This window comes from Fonticula alba, assembly GCF_000388065.1.
Source record: "Fonticula alba strain ATCC 38817 unplaced genomic scaffold supercont2.2, whole genome shotgun sequence".
Taxonomy (NCBI): Eukaryota; order Rotosphaerida; family Fonticulaceae; genus Fonticula; species Fonticula alba.
The window spans coordinates 1,902,396-1,903,739 of NW_009242972.1; the positions used below are offsets into that span (position 1 = coordinate 1,902,396).

General features: G+C 69.9%; 1 protein-coding gene across 1 annotated transcript in view; it reads right to left on the reverse strand.

The window, feature by feature from the left end:
- H696_01425 (hypothetical protein) overlaps nucleotides 1–1,344 on the reverse strand; it is a gene marked incomplete at both ends in the record, with an annotated part of 12,616 nt that overhangs the window by 6,815 nt on the left and 4,457 nt on the right. The window contains 2 exons of the mRNA XM_009495321.1: nucleotides 119–329; nucleotides 503–1,145. Coding sequence (XP_009493596.1) covers nucleotides 119–329; nucleotides 503–1,145 — 854 coding nt within the window. The remainder of the gene's footprint in view (nucleotides 1–118; nucleotides 330–502; nucleotides 1,146–1,344) is intronic.

Here is a 1,344-nt window from a genome sequence, read left to right on the forward strand (position 1 = left end):
GGGGGGGGGGGGGGGGGGGGGATCGGTCAGCCGCGCAGACACCAGGCCAAGCCACATGGAACTGGACTCGTGGGAGGCGCCAACAAACGGGGGCCCACGGCCGGCGAGGGCCACGCACATCTTCTCCGAGATCGAGAGGGCCGTATCATGGCGCAGCTTGTCGAAGAGCAGGGCCTCGAGCGCCTCGCGGTGGAAGCGGAATTGCGCCTGCTCGTGCTTGATCCCGCGCAGGTTGCGCAAAATGATCTCCAGCTGGGTCTCGGCCAGACGCACGCCATCGGTGATCTGCCCGAAGGTGACCAGCACGTCGGTAATGCTAACATGGTTGCCTGCGGGCGGGTGGGCATTTCAAATGGACGTGGTGAGCGGCCGACTGCGTGTGAAAACCCGGCGCAGGGACTGGACAGAGAAAGAGGGAGAGGGAGAGGGAGAGGGAGAGGGAGAGAGAGAGAGAGAGAGAGAGAGAGAGACGGGGGGCAGGGAATGGTGGCGCGTGACGCACGCGTGATGATCTCGTCCAGGGCCTTGCACGTCGAGTCCAGCAGGTTGGTCAGGAGGCTGGTCGATTGCGACGCATGGACCAGGTGGTGGGGGATGGCCTCGGACCGGAAGATCGGCATGACCTCCACGTCGCAGTGGTCATTCCGGAGCCGGTGTGTCTCCGAGTGGTAGAGGATGGCCAGGGAAACCTGCAGCGCGTCGTACTCCGTGTTGCCGGCATACAGCGGCTGGTAGAAGTCCCGGATGACCTTCTGCGAGTGGGTGTAGTGCGACCGGCCGGAGGGGAGGTATGACGAGCCGCCGGAGGCGCCGGCGCCGCCGTCATCCCCGCGGCCCCCATGGCGGCCATACGCCCCGCTGCCTGCGCCGCCACCGGCCTCGTCATCCGAGCTGTCGTCGCCATTGTAGGCCGGACGCCCGGCGGTCGGGGTGGGGGCGGTCGGAGTCGGCGGCCCGGCTCGGCCCCGGCGGCCGAACTGCAGCCTCCGCACCGAGGAGGTCAGCGCGTCGGAAATCGGCGAGAAGGGCTGCAGCGCCGCCATGGAGGCCGACGCGAAGGCCGACGAGGAGGAGGAGGAGGAGGCCGGTGCCCCGGCGCCATCTGCCGTGGCGCCGCCATTGCTTCCATTCGCCGAGGCACTTCCCTCGCGCCGGAGGAAGCTCAGCGGCCGACGTGAGGCCGCGGGCCCGGCCGCAGGGGGCGCTCCGCCGGGCGGCGGGTGGCTCGGGGGCATGGCACGCGCGAGGCTCAAGCGGACCGGAGCGACGGGGGGAGAGGAGCCCGAGGGGGAGGAGCCGAGCCGAGCCGGGGAGCCGGAGCGGGATGGACAAAGAGACGGGGGG